This window comes from Anastrepha obliqua, chromosome 1 (genome assembly GCF_027943255.1).
Source record: "Anastrepha obliqua isolate idAnaObli1 chromosome 1, idAnaObli1_1.0, whole genome shotgun sequence".
Classification (NCBI taxonomy): Eukaryota; Metazoa; Arthropoda; class Insecta; order Diptera; family Tephritidae; genus Anastrepha; species Anastrepha obliqua.
Window position 1 is genome coordinate 73,990,031 of NC_072892.1, and position 20,113 is coordinate 74,010,143.

Here is a 20,113-nt window from a genome sequence, read left to right on the forward strand (position 1 = left end):
CGACATTTTTGGTTGTTGACTTTGTTGTTTTCATCGGCGACAGTTCAACAACTTTTACAGGCGCAATGATCATAAATAAAGGTAAGCGGGAGCACATAACAGATTCAATAAGTAAACAATAATTGCAGCAAGACAAAAAAGGAGGCAGCATAATTTGTCAACAACAACATAAGCAATGCGGGAATGCATTTTGCTGCAGTGGTTTTGATATTCTGCGTCACAAATGCGTAAAAATGTAAGAAAAACAACTGGAATAAAAATGAAAGCAACTACTCGTACAAGAGAAATGCGGTGAAAATGGATAGCATATACAATAATATACACTCTCGCTACGCGACTCTCTCTTTTAATAACGTGCTCACTTTTCCTCAGTGGCTACGAATACGATTACCGCTTTTGCTGCACATTGACTTCATCACAGCCGTTCACCGGCTTCAAGCAACAATCAACAAACAACCAACAACCCCACCATCGTCGGTGTTGCTCGCTTTAGCGGCGGTGAAATGTTGGCGCTACTTTTTATCCAGTTGTTATAGCTGCAACTGCAATTGCAATTAAATTTCATTTTTGGTGAAAACTTTAATGTGCAAGAGCACATTGTGTGTTGTTGTTGCATTTTTTTTTTCAAACTTTTTTATTGTAATTTTTCATTGCAATCTGCTTGTTGCCACTTTTCCCGCCATTTTTTTTTATTTCATTAACTTTTGGTGCAGTTGGCCATATTGTTGTTGGTTGTGAAGTCGCAAAGCTGTTTTTCATTTTCAACGCTATAAAGCTATAAAAAAGCGCTATTTTAATTTCATTTGACTTTTTGGTTTCAATTTTCTCTCCCACCCTGGCTTTTTTTTTTGGCTAAAGTCAGGTCAGAGGTTGCCCACTATTTCGAATGACTAAATTGATTTTTCCTCTTTCAAAGCATGGAGTAAGAAAGTTTGAGATGTCTGTTGTTGTAGCAGTTCACTAGATCCTGCCAGAGTGGTGTAGTCACCGATCGTCATCATCTAACGGCAGGCCCTTTTGTTCTAGCTTCTCCTACACGAATATTCTCACGCGAGGAGCAGGAAAGGGAAATCTTCGTAGAGGAGACATATAAGGGATGCAAATCCGGAACTATCCCTACTTTTTCGAATGAAAATTTACAATTTTGGTTTTAATATTTACATGATTCAATAAAACTAACTTAAAAAAGTATTCTAATTTCATATCTATAACGAACTTAATTTGTAACAAACCTTATGGTCTAAGTACATTCTCGGAAAAACAAATTGTAAAAGCTATTTTTTTTTAAACAGTCAATTCTTATATTTTTATCTCTCTATATTTTTCACTTAAATTTTCTATAAAAGAACTGCATTTGAATTTGCAAAAGACATTTTTTAACTTAACTTTAACTTAACATTTAAGCTAATGTAAACAAAAGGTCAGCTTAGTTTTTTATTAAAAATATAATTCTGAAGCAGAAAATAATATTGAATTTAATAAAATAAGAAAAAACAAAAAAAAAAAATAAATATAAATTATACATACGTACTGGAAATATAACAAATGTACTTATAGTTATTAAGAAACTACAAGTTTTGTTATAACCGGACATACTCAACGACATGCCCACAGTATCTCTTTGAGAACAGATGAGATGAAAGATTTTAAATATACAATAGATACCATATAATCCTTGACTTGTCTTGCTAAAATTATTGTATACGGTATTCAACTCACTCAACTTTTTAAGCAAAAGGCTCCATTTGAAATGAAAAAGGCAAAGACTATCTCGGCAGATCCGGTTTAGAGGAACGACGCCCTCTGCGAAATGAAAAAAAAAAAAATAATTCCGCTGAGAAAATATCAAATATGTACATATGAACAAACATACTTATGTATGTTCTCAATGCCAAAAAATTCACAATAAAGAATTTTGAAATTGTAATTATGTAATATTATTAATAAAAGCATTACATATTTTTATTATATTCGCGTTGTTAGAAATTTTAAATTTTATTCATTCTCATGTCTTCCTGTATCCTACGATACTAATTACATATCCACATTCCCCCTTAAACCCACTCATCTAACAACCCTTTCCCACTGGACTCACAATATCGAAACAGCTGGGTATGGGCCTGGGCCTACCGTTAGATGAGACTAACTTCACCACACTTAGCAGACCTTGGTAAACTGCTACAAGAACAACATTAAACTAGTGATGCTATTCAGCTATTAGTGACTATTAGACACTATCGCAACAGTTGTGTAATTAAAAATATTTTTAAAAAAGAATTATTAAATATTCTTATGCTCGAGCGCTTTATAAATAAGCACAAGAGCCTTTCAGCGTTAGATTATTCGCAAATTTTAACACTGGACGTTTTTCTCGACTTTGTGTCAAACATTTGATCTTTTGATCTATATTTCATTGTTTAAAAATATAACAAAAAAAAAAAAAACAACGAAAAGATTTCGAACTCCTCTTCGCTCACCCTCTTTCTCTATCTCGACACTCTTTTATCCATTGACACCGCAAAATCAACCCAATGTACGGCCAACCAACTCCACCGACTCGGTGAAGAGGGAGCGGGGAGTGAAGCGTAATATAGCGTATGTGTTGCTTAACGAACGTGAGCCATCCAGCAAATGTGATTGCAACAACAGTAATTGCAATAAAACGAGGAAAAATGGTTAAACAGAAAAAGACCTAACAAAGTGCGGCGCAAAGTTTAAGTAATAACAGCAAAAACATTTAGGTCATCAATTCATCAATTTACACTCTCGCCATTGACTACAACATCACAGATATCGTCAGCTCCATCACAACGGTGGATGATGGGCTGGCTAAGCGCAGCAAAACCAAGAGAGAGAGCGCGCATAAGAAGTTCTATTCTTTGAAAGCTGCTGCTTGTTATTTTTGTTTTGTTTTCGGGTTTTTAAATTCCTCTCATATTTTTGTTATTCTATTTTCTACAGATTCAAACATCCAATATTTCGCTGATCTTCTTGCCTCTGCCTTTGGAGATACGAAAGTGAATACTTCTGGCGCTTTATTGAACATTTTACAGTTTGTTTTTTTTTTTTTTTGAACTCTAAGCTGTCTGCAAACTTGGTTTCTTTATTTCTATTCTTTTATTATTTTTTCGTTTCGGAAATTATCATCATCAATAAATGTATCGTAGAAAAGGAGGACAGCAGCGTGCGAGCAAATGAGGATACAAAGCTTCCAAATGTGGCGCAAAGTGAAAGAGGCAGCCTGCTAAAGTAGCACCAGCACTGATATTCACAGATATATAGAATTGTGAAAGTATGCGCACAGCTTTTTCTTTCTCGCTCTTCACTTCTATGTACTTATGTAGTTTGGGTAGGTAATAGAGGTTACACTCGTACCACGATATTGGCCTGGCCTCGCTTTTCTTTATTATATTTCAATGGCTACTGATTTGTGGTGGTGAAATTGCTGACATTTCGGGTGCTAAAATGGGGTTGCCGTCTGCAATTTATTAGTGTACTTATATGTTTAGTTTAGTTTAGTATACAATATTACAGTGGCGATTCGATAAATAGAACGAGGTCGTAAAAACACCTTTCAAATCAGATGGTAATTCTGTATTAATATTAAGTCTTTTATACTAAAATATAGGAAAGAAGAAATTGATTGTTAATCAAAATTGTTGCAGTTGTAACAACTGGAAACATTCATTATAATTAATTATGGTGTAGGAAATTTCCGCAATCTGGAGTGGGCTGCCATGAAAATAGCGTCAAATAATCGACAAGTATATAGTTGTTAAAAAAACATTAACCAAACTATAAAATACGGCTATTATATACTTAAGGAGCGCGTGCAAAAATTGTCAAGGGGTTACCAAGAACAACGATCATTCATTTAACTTTGCATACATTTTTAATTACAATATATTTAAGTTAAAGTTAATATTTACGAGTTTTTGTAAAAAATAGTTTAAATATATCACACAACCCTGCGGTGCCAATGGACGAGTGGTAAGCTTTTATCCAAAGAACACGCCTGCCCTTCCTTCTTGAAGAAAGATAACGGAGAATGGACAAAATCCTCGGCCGACACACTAGAATATCTTATAAATACACATTTCCCAGGCAACACAGAATATATTGAGAACAATAGTAACAGTGTTCAAACATCCAACCTGTCATCCATTACAACCAATCGCATCGTATCCCAAGATAGAATATTATGGGCGATGAAAAACTTTGAACCATACAAAGCAGCCGGCCCAGATGGGATATTCCCTGCCATGCTGTGGAACGACGAAAAACGACGATTCCTTGGCTGGAGGTCTTTTTCAGAAAAAGCCTTATGCTAGGGTATATTCCAAAAAGCTTGAGGAGGGTTAAGGTGATTTTTCTCCCCAAAGCTGGTAGACTCGGTCATTATACAGCGAACGATTTCAGACCCATCAGTTTATCCCCCTTTATTCTCAAAACTCTCGCGCGATTGTTGGATGTATATCTCAGGGAGAAGATTACAGACACAACGATTTCACCATCTCAACATGCCTACCTCAAAGGATAATCCACAGAAACAGCTCTTCATGAGGTTGCAAGTGCGATTGTGAGGAGCATAGAATACAAACAATACTCACTAGTTGCTTTTCTCCACATAGAGGGGGTGTTCAACAATGTTAGCACAAGCTCCATAATTGAGGCTCTTAATATGTTAGGCATAGACATAGGTCTCAACGAATGGAGAGAGAACATCCTTAAAACTAGAATAATCATCGGTGAGGTAGGCAGTAGCACGGTACAACGCTCTGTCAACAGGGGAACCCCTCAGGGAGGAGTCTTATCCCCTTTGCTATGGTTACTAGCTAACAACAGCCTTACCAAATTCAACCGAAAGGGAATTAAAGTACGCGGACGACATTGTGATTACGGCTTCATGAATGGTTCCAACCACAGTCAGTGAGATTATGGAAGGAGATCTGGTATTACTCAGCAATTGGGCTACGGACTGTGGTTTAAGTGTAAACGCGAGAAAAACTGAACTGATGCTATCCACCAGGAAAACCAAGGTACCAAACTTTAATCTCCCAAAACTAAACGGCGTCAGTCTCACGCTAACCCAATAGGCAAAATAACTAGGTGTTATCATAGACCCCAAACACAGCTGGTAGTCCAACGTAGAGTACAGGGTAAAGAAAACGAATATAGCATTTTACAGGTGTAAAAGAATGTTGGGTAAAAAATGGGGTCTCCAACCAAAACTATCCAATAGGTCGGTCCTACACAGATTACAGTAACCAATAACCATTGTAAGGCCAACACTAACATATGCGGCACTAGTTTAGTGGCCTGCAACAGAAAACAAATACAACAAAACTAAGCTGAACAAGATACAAAGAACTACTTGTATCTTAACTACAGGAGCGATTAGCACCAGTCCTACTAAAGCGCCCAATGCATTAACTCATCTGCTATCATTAGATTTACACATTAAAACAATAGCTACTTGTAGCGCGGTGAGACTCAGAGACATAGGAAGCTGGACAACAGTAAGACCCTCGCTGCTCAAAAACATATCAGACTACACAGTCACCGACCTTAACTTCAAGAAAGACTTTACGGTACGTTTTCCCCCAAGAACCGAATGGATCAAAGGGAAGGTGATTGGAAGATACGATATCGAAGTCTATGCCGATGGTTCTAAGATGAACTGTGGCATGGGAGCTGGCTTCCATTCGGAGCCACTCAACCTATCTCAGTCAATTCGTCTTCCTGACTGTGCCAGCGTGTTCCAGGCAGAACTTTTAGCGATCAGAGAAGCATGCAAATCATTAAAGCTCTATAAGGTTGTTGGTGCAAGAGTAGCTATCTTCTCAGACAGAAGCAGCTATAAAGGCCTTAGACTCCAACTCCATTTCATCAAAATTGGTCTGACAGTGTAGAGAAGAGCTGGAATTGCTTAGTCATTGGCTTGAAATTACTCTGATATGGGTTCCCGGTCATAGGAGCATACGGGGTAATGAGATAGCGGATGAGCTAGCAAGAAAAGGTTCGACACTAGACTTAGCAGAGGCGGTGGCAGGCTCCACCCCACTGAACACATTAAAAGCATCCATAGTTTCACACTATCTTGCTTTAGCCGAAAGAAGATGGAAGCAAATAACTATCATACATGTATTACAACAAAAAACACATGAACGTCATACAAATCCCATGTTAGGATGTTCTCGGCCAAGCATCTCACGCATCACTGCAACCCTCACAGGTCATTGGAAAGTAGAGGAGCATGCAGCCAGACTCAACCTCCCTTTCAATCCTATCTGCAGAAACTGTCAAGTGGAAGGGGCGAAGGAAAGTCTTTTCCACTATTTATGTGAGGGGCTAGCTAGGACACGACTCCGCTCCTTCGGTAAGCCTTTCCTACAGCAAATGAAGATGATCTCAGACATCGAGATAAAGGATTTGCTGTTATACTTGGACCTCACTAAATGGATCTGACTTGGAAAAAAAAGACATCATCACACGAGACAGTAGGAGTAACCAGTGCTGGTCACTAATTAGGAGTATTTTAGTGGAAATATTCAACCACTTCAACAACAACAAAATATTACAATGTGTAAAAAGGAAGTGAAGTTTGGCCCCTAAGTGTATTTAGTTATTGAAAATAGCAGCAATATAAAAGTGTTTTTCGTCTTAATAACTTTTGAACAGAGAAAAAATCAGTTTGCTCCTTGAGATTATTAGTCCTGGTGTTAATACGCATCGGCTGGTACACTCTTAGCTTTTTTCGATCAATTTCCATAATGGTAGAGTATATAATTACCTAAAATACCATTTATTCTATACCAAAATTGGGATAAATCAATTAGTCTATAAATATATATGTATGTGCGTAATATAAAGAATAAGTAGATGCAATTGCTGTTGAAAAATTCTAATTTCTGCAATGAAACCATTTTGAGTGTTTATTTTGGTTACCGTTGAAAAATTTTTGTATTGGCCAAAATCAATACCGTACAGTAACGCAGAGCGGCTAAAAGAAATAATAATGAACAATAAGAACAGGGTGATAAATTGCAACAATAACAAAAACGCAAATTTAGCAACACAAATTTAAGTAAAAAGGGCAATGACGTTGTTTTTCGCAGTCGTAGTAATACACAATCGTCGTTTTCCTGCTCTTTCCTCTTATTTGGTGTTACTGAATTTTATCAGACGCATTTTTGTTTTTCATTTTGTTTTTCGCTTTCTTACGATATTTAATTTTTATAAAAATAAGCGTATAAGCTTACTTTCAAGGCCTTCAAAGGTAAATGTGACCGACTGGCTTCCAGGGCGTGCGATGATTCAGTGTACACGCGCAACGCCACCGCATCGTCACCCCGAAACAGTTCTTGTAGTTGCTCGCATGTAATTGGCGCATGTCGCTGTGGTTTACTGCTGCTGCTGCCGCCGTTGGCATTGCTGGTGCTGGCACTGTTATTTAGCTGATAAGCCGGCTACAATTGTGGAATTTTTTTTTTGCAGAAACGATATACGGCAAATACAATTACAATGAATTATGTGTTTGTATTAGTGAGTGCACATCTGCATGCCTGACTGTGCTTTTCATTTCGCTGATTTCATTTCACATATACACACATATTTGTATGTACAAATATATTCTATACATTTATGAGTATTCTCGACGTAGATGTGGTGCTTGTGCTTTTTTCGTGTTTGCTTAAATTTACTTGTTACTCTTGGTGTTGTTGTTTTTGCGAGTGAATTGCTAGGAGTGCATGCACAATGCGCCTGCGATTGTATATACACGTGCATGCATGTGTGTGTCGCTTGTGCGGTGCGTGCTATTAAATATATCTACATATACAGGGCGTCGGTCCCATGACAGCCAGACTTTGTCCTTGACGCCATATGGGCTTTGCGGTGTATGACCTATTTTGAATTTAGCAGTTTTTTGTGGAAGTTCATTTTTCCAATTATTTTATGCATATTTTACATACAAATATGTATTTTGTGTTTGTAAATTAGTTTTCGTGGAATTTTTTATTTTATTTACTTTTTTGAGTTCTACTCAAAAGGTTCTCCAGTCAAGGCCTTTGCAAAAAAAGGCAAACAAACATATGTATGTACATACATATATACCTTCGTATGCATGCATGTACAATGCAAATGTATGCCAAATGGCTAAGAAGGGCATTCTTTTGATAAGCATTTCAGCCTAAAAATATCAGTGCTTTGATTTTATTATCAAGAAGACAAAAATATGTACATAAGTATATTCGCGTTGGTTTTTGTAATTTTTTTTCGCCGAGGTGTTGCGAATTTTCTTTCATGTAGAAAAGATGTCGCACATTCATTATATGGAGTAAATGTGCCACATCGAAGCGAAAAAGAATTCCAAATATTCAACGCGAATTTTGAGCCACTTGAAATGTGCACTTTGTTGTGAAAAAAATTAATGGGATATACAGTTTTTTGTAGTTATGATTAAAAAGTCTGAAATTTGGTGAAATTATGCCCAATTTTTTTAATTGAAGGTTGAAACTTAATTGTATAATCAATTATATGTAGTAAACAAAAAAAAACATAGTCGAAACTTGTCAATACGTGGTGTACACTTTCTTTTTACGCTGACTGTATATGCCGCCGTAGCCGAAAGGGTTGGTGCGTGATTACCATTCGGAATTCACAGAGAGAACGTTGGTTCGAATCTCGGTAAAACATCAAAATTTAAGAAAAACTTTTTTCTAATAGCGGTCGCGGTCGCCCCTCGGCAGGCAATGGCAAACCTCCGAGTGTGTTTCTGCCATGAAAAAAGCTCCTTCATAAAATTTCCTCTATTTGTGGAACAACATCAAGAGGCACACCACAAATAGGAGGAGGAGCTCGACCAAACACTCAAAAAGGGTGTACGCGCCAATTATATACATATATATATGTATATGCATAGATGGCAATTATGAATGCCCCATTAGAACTTGGAATAAACAAATTTTTCAAACATTTCAATTACGAGTATATCTACGCTTACGATTATAAATTATATCTTAGTTTCTTATGCAGTATTAGTCAAGGAGTTAAATTCACATCTACGAAAGCGTGCCACCAGTTCCGAATAATATGTATGTACATGAAGAATGTTAAGTATCCGTTGGGAAATGGAGCAAAATGCTTGAATTGGCTTATGCAATTTATAACTATAGGTCACTTTATTTTCTTCTTCTTTTAGAAAGAGCATATAGTACATATGTGCGTAGATAGATTCATAATCAAACTCAGGTAAAAATTTGAAATAGATTTTTTATTCATATGTATGTATTTATACTAAGATTCTTCGTTTTTACATTTGCATGCTCTTTAGTGAAGGACTTTACACCGCAGGCGATTTTCACAAACAAATGCATGACCTTATTATATTTTTATCATGGGTTCTACCTTAATATGATTTTATCATGAAAATAATTTCAAAATTCACTCAAAGCAGAAAGAAACAGAATTACTCAAAACTAATACTTGAGACCGATTGGAAACAATTTCTCCGAGCCTCAGATCTATATTATCCCGAACGATCCACATTCAGCAGTATTCTCAAAAAATTTCTGGGAATAGTTTATGGTATTACAACCACAACAACAACGACAGTCGGTTCTACGTTACCAGAACGACCCGGATTTATGTTCGGCCAAGGACTGCCACTGCAGCAGCACTGTACATATATGGAGAAAGATTATGCTGCTACAACAACAACAGCATTGTAAATAATACCGAAAAATCTAAAAAATCCTTGTAAGAGAAGTACAGTTGAGGCATAGCTGACGAGTACGAATTCTCTTGATTATATATTTGCCCTTTAAAATTTTAGAGATGAAACTGTAAAGGGAAGCCTTAAAGAAAAGCGAGACAAATAAGACTTTTTTAGAAAAAAACAATTGTTTTAACTTACTGACAAAATAAAATATCAAATGGAATGTGTTTATTTGATAAAGGAATTTAAAGGTCCTTTAAGTTCCTGATTAGCGGTATATGAACAATCTTAGTTGCGTGAACAGATTTAGCTACTTTACCCGGATTTAAGTTTACTGAAAATTGTGTAAACACAGTTTTGTTTGAAGCCTTTTTCTAAATATTGTAAAATAAACTCCATAATTTAACAGCATCCAATTTTTAACAAGCAAAACCAGCTTTGACAAAAACCTACATACAGAACGCAGTTCCAAGTTTGTGCACCTGTATGCCGGGTTGTGATAACGTTAAGTACTGTTTTTCCTTTTAATTAGATGAGTGGGTTTGATGGGGCATGTCGAAAGGTGCCTTCACATGCCGGACATTAGTTTAGTATGTCGGGGTCAATTATGGATAGGTAGGAGTTTAACCTGCTACAGTATCCAGAACGTAATTGTGCCAAGGTTACGCATATCTAAAGGCAATGCATATAAAGGGGTTTTCAATAAGGGCGGGTAGATGTTGAAATGGAATAAAATGGCGTTTGCTGTGTGGCACGTAGCGCCGTCCTGCTGGAACCACATGTCGTCTAGGTCCATATGGTTCAATATGGGCCATAAGAAATTGGAAGGGCCACCACGTCTACCGAAAAATGGGCGCAATGCGCGCAACGTTTGCGTTAATGAACACCCATTTTGATAATAAAGTTTTATCATTTCAACGTGCTGTTCAATCGTGTAACTGAATAATAAACAAAAGATTTGACAGATGTCACCAAAACAAAATGGCTGCCACAGAGCGCCAAAATCGACCCGCGCCAATTGAAAAACCCTTTATAAGTGCATATTTTTCTCATAAATTCGTTTTGCCCAGCTGTCTGTAACCTTTTTTTATTATTTTTAATCTAATTATTATTTTTAGTTCCCATTGCGTGACCGCTGGTTGCGAGTGAGGGACAAAGGCTTCTGCGAAACATAGCCGCCTTTACTTCGGTATTGACACTGATAGGGTTTTATAGCTTCCAGGCGTATCAAATTTCTTGTTCTTTGCGTGTTGTGCTGAGTTTGTTTAATTATTTTTTGTTATAATTCTTGACAAGTCGTTGCATCCCCTTTTTTAAGTCCTATTCCGTTTTGTCTTAAGTTGGGTGACAATTTTCTTTTGTGTGCTTTTTTCACTTGCATAAACAGTTGCATTAACCGCTCATCCTGTCAAATGAGGTTCTTTTTTCTCTCCTTCCACCTTTGTTTTACTTTGTGGTCAGCAGCCACTTCCTGGCGGCGTACCCTTGAGAGTTCCCCGTATAAAAAAAAACAGTATTTAATTTCACATCAAAGCAAAGCCCTACAATTGATTGTAAATCCTTGAAGCGATTATAGTTAGTGAATGTCGTTGCAAGTTTGCTGTGAATATTTTACTTAAAATATTGGCAGTAGGTTGAAATTTATATATGGGAATGGTAGAATATGAAAATGAATTTGTCCATACCCAAACTTTGTTTTATATATCTATAAAATGTTAAAAATTAATAAAAAGTTGTATGCTCCTGTTTTAAGCTTAGAAAAATGGCTTTAAAACCGAAAGTTTCTTGTTGGAAAACAGGAGCCAATCAGGCGAAACGAGTATGTCATTGACTATAGAATTCGGAGCAAGTAAGAGCAACTAAGTTTGCACATAAAAAAATACCAGTCTCTTTTAGACAGAATATATTTCTTCAGAGACATTTTTACTAAACTTTTCCATTCGAATCTTCTTTATTTTATTCTCATAAATTTTAAACCAATTATTTAATTTTATTGTAATTCCTTTTTCTGTTCTTTTCTATACGTACCGTTATTTGTTTTTTCTTTGGTGAGGTAATGCTTATGGCTGCTCTTAAACAGTGGACGTAGAAAAGCAAATCTCTTCATTTCAATCATTTGACTTCACTTCGTTTCATTTGAAAACGATCTTTTGCATTTCACATCATTCTTTTACAACATGTTTCACCTTATTTTCATTCAGTTCACTTCATTTCCCTTAATTTCGTTCTTAATTAATTTATAACATTTTTCTTTTTCTTTTCCATCGTAACCAACCGCAATCAAAGCAATTTAGCCTGACTAATGAAATTCATACCCGGATTGGTAATTTGTAATTGAACGGATATGAACTGAATGAATTGTATGTACTATATTGTATATATTTTTTGTATGTATATGAAAATAAATTTTCATAACATGAAGAGGCAAGTAGTTATTTGCAAGCGGAAAAGTGGCTCACACAGGGGTGCAGTGGATACAATTGACCTGTGACCTCAAAAAGAAAAAAAAACAAGTAGGAACAAAATAAGCTAGACAGAAAAGACAACGAATCACACAAGCTTAGGCATAAACGCCCACACAGAAGGATAAGTAAAAAACTAAATACTAAATACATACAATGGCGGCCGCCGTAGCCGAATGGGTTAGTGCGCGACTACCATTCGGAGTTCACAGAGAGAACGTCGGTTCGAATCTCCGTGAAAACACGAAAATTAAACACGGTCGCGGTCGCCCCTCGGCAGGCAATGGCAAATCTCCGAGTGTACTTCGCCATGAAAAAGCTCCTCTTAAAAATATCTGCCGTTCGGAGTCGGCTTGAAACTGTAGGTCCCTCCATTTGTGGAACAACATCAAGAGGCACACCACAAATAGGAGGAGGAGCTCGGCCAAACACCCAAAAAGGGTGTACGCGCCAATTATATACATATATATAAATACATACAATGACACCATTATGAGACACAACATGTCGGACAACAGGCTAAGTGCTGTAACCCTACATTTTTACTTTGATGAGTAAACTAATTTATCGCAGGCAATGAACATGTAACTATTTGTGAGCTATAAATATCGGCTCAACAGTGTCAGGATAAAACAAAAAGAATACGGTGGTATGTTTGAACGGCGTCTGAGAGTCTTGAAAGAATGCATGCCCTTCAAAAGCCATAACAAAAAAGCTACATAATTTGTAGAGAATAACACTAATTATTGAGCCACAAGCGAGCGGCTGAACAATATCGATAGCAATAAAAAAATAAAATAAAATAAAATAACAGCGCCAAAATATTTAATCAGCAGCAATGAGCAGATCAATAGATAATAGTAGAAGACACTGCTGGAGTTGATATCAAATTCATTGAAAGTAAAATTAACCCAATTAAGAAAATGTATAAAAGTAGAAAATAGGTGTTGTTTAGATGTAGCAACAGCAAAAAAAAAAAACGTAAAACAAGAATAACTTTCAACTTAGAGAAAACATACAGGGGTATTACGGTAGGCTTTCAAGGCACCAAGGCGACACCGGGTACTACAAATTTTATTTTATTTTACACTTTTACATTTAAGCGCAATACAAATATCCCTGTTGAGCTACAATAACAATAATCGTCGTTATCATCATCATTTCGGTATTTATGTTCATATCGTGTTAGTATAGGTGGCAGCCCTGTGCCGCCTCGATAACATCACTCTCCGGCAAAGTGTGTCAATCAATATGGAAATGCTGTTGCATAAAAGCAATTGAATTTTTATGCTGTTGTTGCTATGTGTATATATGCGATGAAATATGTACAATAACCACATATCTAACTAGCAACAACAAATGATACACTTACCAAAACCTAAAATAGGTTTCACTCAATGATTTTGATCTCTCGCTCGCGCGAGAATTGATGGTGGGTGGACGAAGGTACACAAGTGACAGTGGGAATATGAGGTTAGAATAGTGAGAAGATTAGAAAGAAGTACAATAATAGTTTCACAGAATGCAGTTAGTTGGTGGTGTAATACATTTTTTATTTAACTTTATTTTCACTTTTATTAATTTCTTTCCCCTGAATTTTATTACGTTTTATTCTTTTTGTCTTTCATCTTATTCAATCTACATTTCATTCCCCTTCACTGATTTTAACATTTTTTATATACAGACAATTAAATGAAGAAATAGGCTTTCGAGAAAATTAATTAATATTCAAAAAATAAGAATTGACTATTAACGAAAAAACAGGTTTTGAGTTTTCCTTCACTCAGCCCACTGTGCATTAAGGGCAACAAAGCACTTAGGAGCGGCCTCGGATGAATTTGGGGCATGCGATTAACTTTTGGAACAAACGATATGGAGTATGAAATGGATAAAACGACAGGCGAGTTACGGAGGTGGAGCGATGAAGGTATTTCTATCTATTTAGAAAGCAGAGCGGCAAAAACGGTAGGCAGTTATTTGTTGCAGACATAAAATTTCGGTTCTGTAGCTACTTTTATCCTTTTCCCGCCTATTCAATAGTAATTTTTTTTTTTCGTAATTTTTTATCAAGCACTGCCACTTAAAATATCTTATTCTAAATCTATAATTTTTGTATTTATTTTTGCATTTTTATTTTGTTTGGTTACCTTTTATTATCACAGAAATGTGCGGCAGCAGCGACGGCATTGGCAGCGGCGGCATTACAAAATTCCTTAGAATTCGGACATTTAACTAATAATACTAGGCACAGAGGAGATTGTTGCAGTTGTTGTTGGCTTTGTTGGTTATGATGCAATTGATTGTTATTGCCGCTACCGCTGCTGCTGCTGCTGCTGCTCTGGTGATGATGATGATGCTGGTTATGATGATTTGATTGCAGGTGATTCTGCAAATGCTGATTGCTTTGCTGTTGTTGTTGCTGTTGCTGTTGGTGATGTGAATCTTGCGAAAAACGTGAATGTTGAGGAGTCAAATCTTGTTGTATTTGTTGTTGTATTCGGTGGTTATTTGTTATATTATTATTTGTCGCTTGCTGATTGCACTGTTGTAAGTGGTGATGTTGATGTTGCTGTTGGTGCTGCTGCTGATTTAAGTGCCGCCGTATCGATTGATTTATACGATTCGTTATCGAATTAGTAAGCGCGGAATGGTGGTGATGGCTATGCTGGGAATGGTGCGGCAGGCGTTGCTGGTTGTTGTTGCTATTATTATAGTGTGAATCAGATGACACAGCAGTGGATGTACTTGATGTAGTTGCTGCCGCCGCGGCTGTACCGCTACTGCTTTCTGCCAGTAGTTGTTGTTGGAGGTTGGTGTGGCTATTGGTGTTTCTGTTGTTCTGATTCGGATTGCTGTGCTGATTGTTTGGGCTGGGGTTGTTATTGCCAAAAAGCCGACTGGCAATTATACTGTTATTGAGGTGGTGATTTTGGGGGCTATTATTATTGTTGTTGTTGCTATTGCCACCACTATTGCTCGCAGTATTAACATAAATATTGGCGAAGAGTGTTGATGTGGTGGCAGCCAAATTGGAATTTGAGATCGTTGAAGAAGACGGCGGTGGTGTGGAAGAATTGGTGTTGTGACTGTTATTACTGGACGCCAATGTTGAGGAACTATGTGAACGCTTTAAAATTCTGTGTAAATTGTTGTTAAACGCTTCCTGGAGCAAGTTGCTTGGCGAGGCCAAGTGCCGCTGTAACGTCGCTGTGCTACTTCGCAGACTGCTGCTGCTACTTCTACTGCTGCTACAACTACTGTTGCCACTGTTGCTGCTACTGCTGGCGCTTCCACTCACACTATTGCTGCTACCAATTGCAGCTGCACTTTCGAAATTTAGGTGGCCCAAATGTTGCTGCAACACCGAAGGTGTTGGTTGGTGCGTTGGTTGTTGCAATTGCAACTGCAGCTGTGGCAACGCGGCCGACTGTTGCGCGTTTTGGGGGCCTAATGTTGATTGTTGTTGTTGTTGCTGTTCTTGTGCTGACTGCAAATCATTGCTACAATAGGCAGGTAAGCCGCGCAATGCCACTGGCGGCGTCGAAATCAACTGTTGCAGGCGGCTGCAATTGTTTGTGCTCACACTGCTACTACTGCTGCTAGCCAATTGGCGGCTTACTTGCGATAAAGTGTTGTTACTACCACCACTACTACTACTACTAGCGATCGCTTCCAAGAGCGGTGAAGTGGCGGAGGATGCGGCTGCTGCTATTGTGGCAACTGTAGCTGTTGTTGTGGGTGAAATTGCGGGGATTGCCGGAGACGAGGTGTTGGAGTTTGGTGTTGTAGCTGCGGCTGCAGTTACGTCGACTTCTGCGTTAAGCGCTGCTCCACTTATACAAAAACAATCTTCATGCTTTTCTGGTTGTTCGTGTATCGGCTGTTGTTGTGTTTGGTGCTGCTCTAGCAGTTGTTGCTCGCGCCACTGTTGTTGTGGCTCTTTACCTTGAAACAATTGTTGCTTCGCTTGCTGTTGCTGGTCTTCGACTATTGGCACTTCCAAAACAACCTCCTCAACGACCGCCTGATCTGGCGATTCGACGAGCACGTCCAGTTCACCAATACTATCTACTAATACATCAACTACATTCAGATTTCGCTTTTTCTTAATTTTCACAAATGGATCAAACATTTTATAGTCGTCGGTGGCGACAATTTTGAACAAATTAAAACACACTTCACAAATGTGTGTGAAATAAGGGACAGTTTAGATATTACGTATTTTTTTTATCAAAATTTTGATATTTACTCACTTTTTGACACGGTTCGGTTTGAAGTTGCGAAACTCTGTTTTCTTGCTAGTGAAAAGGTACTTGTAAAACTTATTTTTGATTAGGTACTTTTCAACTTTAATTAAATCTGTTTTTTTCCAACGTAATTATAAATTGTTTTACAAAACTGTTTAGTTTTTTTTATCTGCAGATCAGAAATATTGTTTCCTTTTCTATGCTCTACGGTTTTGTTTCTTAGCACTTGAGATTAGTTTGTACTGTACATACATATATAATATTGAAGGAATGAGTTTAGAATTTTTATAATTATTTTTACTCTGCTTAGCTAGTTAGTTTCACGAAATTTTTCTTTATTTTTATATGAAATTCTTCAATTAGAATATTTTGTCACAGAAAAACTTTACTAAATTCTTTTTCGCACAATTGGTACAATATAGATGTGCATATGTATGCATGTATTTTTCGGCTTTTTGTTGCATGCGCTTTTTTATAAAAAATTCGTAAATTTAATGTTCTCTGCTTCTAATTTTGCACTCTTTTATATTTTTTTTTTTGCGTGCGCTCAATTCATTTTTTCATTTTGAAACAATTTATTTCTCTGCTACTTCAAACACTTGGTTTTAATTATCTTGCTGCAATTATTCAATATTTTCTTAAACTACTCTCTCCCGTTTTACAACAATTTTACAACTTTTGTTTAATTTTTATGTTTTATTATCCATAGCACTGGTTTTTCATTTGAAAACGTTTCAGCGAACCATTAGTTTGTTTATTACGCGGTTAGCAAATGAAATATTTTAGTTTTCATTTTTATAATTTTTAGCTGTGAAATTCTAATATAAATTTCACGTCTTGTTTCCACTAATTTATCGCCACTTTTTTCTCTCTTGTTAGCCGAAAAAATCTACACCCAATTTGTAAACTTTTGTTACTTTTCTACTTTGCTCTCGATGAGCTCGCGCGTGCAAGTATATACTTATATTTCATATGTTGATTGTACGACATACACACAATATATTTGTACACTGCTGCTTCTCCTGCTATGGTATTTCGTGCGTACAAATTTTACATACATATATACATAAAATATATCAAGTGTTATGTGGAAGCGAACGAGGTGGTTGAGTTTTATTTTTGCTGCTGGCTGTTTGGTTGGTGCGTATTCACGCTAGTGTGGTACGTAGGCAGGAAGAGGTATACAAAACTAAGTTCATCTATCCATGCCGTTTGGAATCTCTACGAACCACGTTAAGACGATCCACTCCGATTCAAAGTTACCGTACGACTGACTTGTCTGTTGGAAACGAACGCAAAAATGCAGCCAGCGGTAGCAGCTGGTTTGGTGGCCAAATAAAAGTCGACGGCAACAGAAAGAAAACGTATGCAGCGTAACGTCGCCGAACATTGAGCAAATCAGTAAATCAACTAGAGTTGCTGCTCACAATGTAGGTACATACACGAGCTGACGAACCTATTCGAGGCGAACGAACCAGCGAACGCTGAGTGAACGAACGAACGAATGAACCAACATCAGATGAGGTTATATTAGACGCAGGGAAGTGAAAACGGTGAGACGACGGTGATGAACCAGTCAGTCATTCCCCAAATATAACAAAAAAGCAAACACAAAATATAATCAGAAATTTGCACTGCTTTAGCCTCTGTCGCCTCCTCTGTTACTGCTGCTGCTGTAGTTACCCACATATTAAGAGCAACAACTATCAGCCTAATAACATTATGCGTTGTTATTGCTCTTATTATTGTGGCTATAGCTGCCACCACTACTTGCTCTCGTTGCGGGCTGTGCTGTTTCTGTTGCTGTTATATTTGCCCTGCTCTGCTTTTAAGTGTGTGGGGAGTTTTATTTAGGCTCCCCTTTTGCATTCATTGCTGTTGCTGTTACTGTTGTGCTAAATATGTACATATGTGTGCCATGCTTGTGTGTAGTTGCTGTTGTTACTTATATTACCTTTGGTGCGCCCTCGTTGGTCTGGCCGATAAAAATGAGCACATGAGCAGTAGAATGACAACAAGAGCGGCAACAACAATAGCAACAACTTAACCAAACAAAAGGCAATTCAAACGAAGCAGAGCATTGTAGAGCATCAACTCTGATCTGCCCAAAAAATTGAGTACGCAACGGGTGGGTTGTTGGCGTAAGCCAAACAGAAGGCGATGGCGCTGTTGCTGGCTGAGCGAGAAAATGAGTAAATAACGAGTTTATGACCCAACAACAACACAAAACAAAAAAAAAATTTTTTTAGTATGCGTATGCGTGTACGAGTATATTTAATATAAATTAAAGATTTCATAGCAACACGATTTGGAGTAGATAAGGAAAAGTACATTACAAAAAAAAATTTAATAAAACATACCATTATATAAAATAATGTATTATAATATAATATAATACATTTAATATATTATTATATTATACAATATAATAAAATGAAACATAATAAAAAACTAAAATAAAATAAAATAAGATAAAATAAAATAAAAGAAAATAACTCACTCGGTATTCTCTTCGGACGTAACTATAGAGACATGAGTGCGAATGTTACCCCAGGAGCTTATGCGGATATACCTTTATTCATCTCACGGCGGAAGTCAACAATAAAAAAAACTACATTACAATTAAATGCTCTAAGTAAAGCACAGTGGATCAAGAGTGGAAAATTACCATGGAAAAAGTTGTAACAAAAATGAAAATTGAGCATTTTTATTATAATACTTCCGTAATAGTAGAGTTAAAAATAGACTGAAGTTAATGTTAATTTTCATTAAACTCATTAATTAAATTTCATTAAAGACTATTTCAAATAATATAAGATTCGTAAAAGGAATTATACGACACCGGGACTAGAAACTAGCTATAAAAATTTCATTGCAATACTTAACTGGTTTGATTATACAATAGTAAGTTTTGTGTACAAAATGTTAATCAACACACATACCTGAAATAATAAGATAAATTCTGTAATTAATTAAAACGAAAATAATTATGATACACATATGGAGATAAGAAACTCGAGCCCCATTACTAACAATAGGAAAGTTTATTCCTCTTTCTCGAATATATATTCTTTAGCTCTAAAATGAACATAGGTAAAATGAAGATTAGCAATAATGGAGATTCGATGAAAATGGTGATAAGTAATACGATAAATGAAACAGGATACAAATTTTATTAATAAAAATAATTAAAAGTAATATTGAGTTACTAAGATTTATTACTAAAAAAATTATATTTACTTTGTTTGCCCCACTACTTCCCGGCAAATAGCTATCGTTATCAAATGGCCATGATGGAACATGCGATAGCGGTGATGTTCTCTGCTGATCTGGTGTTTATTTGACCTGATTGTATACCGAACCGGTCTCTTTCGAATTTGACCACCAAAAGTTGAAGAGTCGCCTTTAAGGAGAGCATGAAATCTTTTGATATTAACTTGGACCGACAGATTTTGACAAATACCGTCAAAACAATATAGCCCAGTACATATGTAGATAGACAGAAAACAGTAGGTATAGCAGATGCGAAGGGATATTACTGCGGCAAATCGCCTTTGTATCCAGTAGTATCTCTTACCATGTCTGCTTCAGAGCTTTTCAGCCTCGCTAATGAATGTTAAATGATGCTTGGTGTTCGACTTTACAGAAGTGTAAGTGTTACAATTATTTTCTGGCCAAAGCGAGGC

At 36.7% G+C, this 20,113-nt stretch overlaps 1 protein-coding gene across 1 annotated transcript in view; it reads right to left on the reverse strand.

Annotated features, from left to right (window-relative positions):
- Positions 1-17,710, reverse strand: part of LOC129236452 (protein roadkill) — a 46,776-nt gene extending 29,066 nt beyond the window's left edge. Inside the window, exon 1 of the mRNA XM_054870847.1 lies at positions 14,328-17,710. Coding sequence (XP_054726822.1) covers positions 14,328-16,312 — 1,985 coding nt within the window. The 5' untranslated portion in view covers positions 16,313-17,710. The remainder of the gene's footprint in view (positions 1-14,327) is intronic.
- Between the last annotated feature and the right edge of the window lie 2,403 nt (positions 17,711-20,113).